The sequence below is a fragment of the Poecilia reticulata genome, unplaced genomic scaffold, assembly GCF_000633615.1.
Source record: "Poecilia reticulata strain Guanapo unplaced genomic scaffold, Guppy_female_1.0+MT scaffold_241, whole genome shotgun sequence".
NCBI lineage: Eukaryota > Metazoa > Chordata > Actinopteri > Cyprinodontiformes > Poeciliidae > Poecilia > Poecilia reticulata.
In genome coordinates this window covers 260,757-262,185 of record NW_007615031.1, presented here as the reverse complement: position 1 = coordinate 262,185, position 1,429 = coordinate 260,757, and the positions used below count along the sequence as shown (strand labels likewise).

Below are 1,429 nucleotides of genomic sequence, written 5' to 3'. Positions count from 1 at the left end.
AACATGATCATTCAAATGTGGTAATAGCATGCTAATATCAACACTAATATTAACGCTCTAATGCAAACATGCTAATATCAACATTCTAATGCTAACATGCCAACACCCACGTGCTAATGCTAATATCCTAATGCTGAGGTGTTAAAGCTGACATGCCAATGGTAACATGCCACTGCTAACATGCTACTGCTAGCCCCAGTGCTAACCTGTCGGCGATGGCCTTGGCCATGAAGTAATCCTCGGCGATGTACTGGGCGAAGGCCACCAGACCCCCCGCCTGGTCCAGAACGTCCTTCCGCATCAGACACGACATTCCCGTCACGCACTTGATCCCCGTCACGTTGGCCGAGATGTAGGAGCGGGGGTGAGACGTCCCGAAGTATACCTGCGCACAGGACGGCGGCGGCGGTCAGCGTCGGGCCCCGCTGCTAGGCCCGCTGACCTCTGACCCTGTGACCTCACCTGCTCCAGTGTGGCGGCGAAGCCTTGACGGTCGGCGACGTACGGCAGCCCGTGGACCAGACCCACCTTCTCCGTCATCTGATTGGTTAGGTCGGTCAGAGTGTCAGGTTTCACTGTGGGACACAAGGGGGCGGAGTCACAAGCTGCTGGAGGCGGAGCCTGACCCACACCTGGACCCGGCCGGGTCCGACCACCATGTCTCCGACAGAACTTCATCAGAAGGTTCTGCTCTGACTCCACACAGAGTCTCTCTCTGGTTCTGGTTCTGGTTCCGGTTCTGACCTCGGATGCCGCTGTCACAGATCCACACCAGTCCGTACTTGGCTGCTTCGTATCCAGGCATCAGGTTGTTGATCTTGGGGTTGATCCCGACCTTCTTCCCACCTGAGGAAGAGGAAGAGCGATGAGGGCAGAGATACCAGGAAACAAGCAACAGGAAGCAGGAAGCAGGAAGTCCTCAGCTGTGTCTGCGTCCTTCACGAATAAAAGACGGCAGGAAGAGAAAAGCTGTGAATCTGGACATGTCCACCTTCACCCTGGTGAGGCCCTGACTGAGTGACCATCAGACTATATAGACACCTGCATGTTACCGTGTCCATGAGGACATTTCGCGCCTGGCGGCCATCGCTGGAGGGCAAACAGTCGATTCTTCCTCATGCCACCCTGAGCCGCCGCCGTACAATAAATCTGATGACTCGGTCAAACTTGGACATGTAGATATTATTAATGTCGTGCTGAGCAAAGGGAGAGAAGAACAACTCACAACCACGTCTTTCAGCGCAGCTACACACAGACTCGTTGCCATAGCAACCGACAACAACGCCACAAAAAAACACAGAAGTATTTCCAACACAGAGAGCAGAACATTCAGTCTGATGCTGTGGTTTGAGGATCGATGTTTATTGTGATCATTAATAAGTGATTGCTGCACTTGGCTAGCTCCATGGCTAGTTAGCTCCATGGCTAG

General features: G+C 53.3%; 1 protein-coding gene across 1 annotated transcript in view; it reads right to left on the bottom strand.

The window, feature by feature from the left end:
• ugcg (UDP-glucose ceramide glucosyltransferase) overlaps positions 1–1,429 on the bottom strand; it is a 7,519-nt gene that overhangs the window by 2,664 nt on the left and 3,426 nt on the right. The window contains exons 4-6 of the mRNA XM_008402613.2: positions 745–846; positions 463–575; positions 207–385 (exon numbers count right to left, since the gene is read on the bottom strand). Coding sequence (XP_008400835.1) covers positions 207–385; positions 463–575; positions 745–846 — 394 coding nt within the window. The remainder of the gene's footprint in view (positions 1–206; positions 386–462; positions 576–744; positions 847–1,429) is intronic.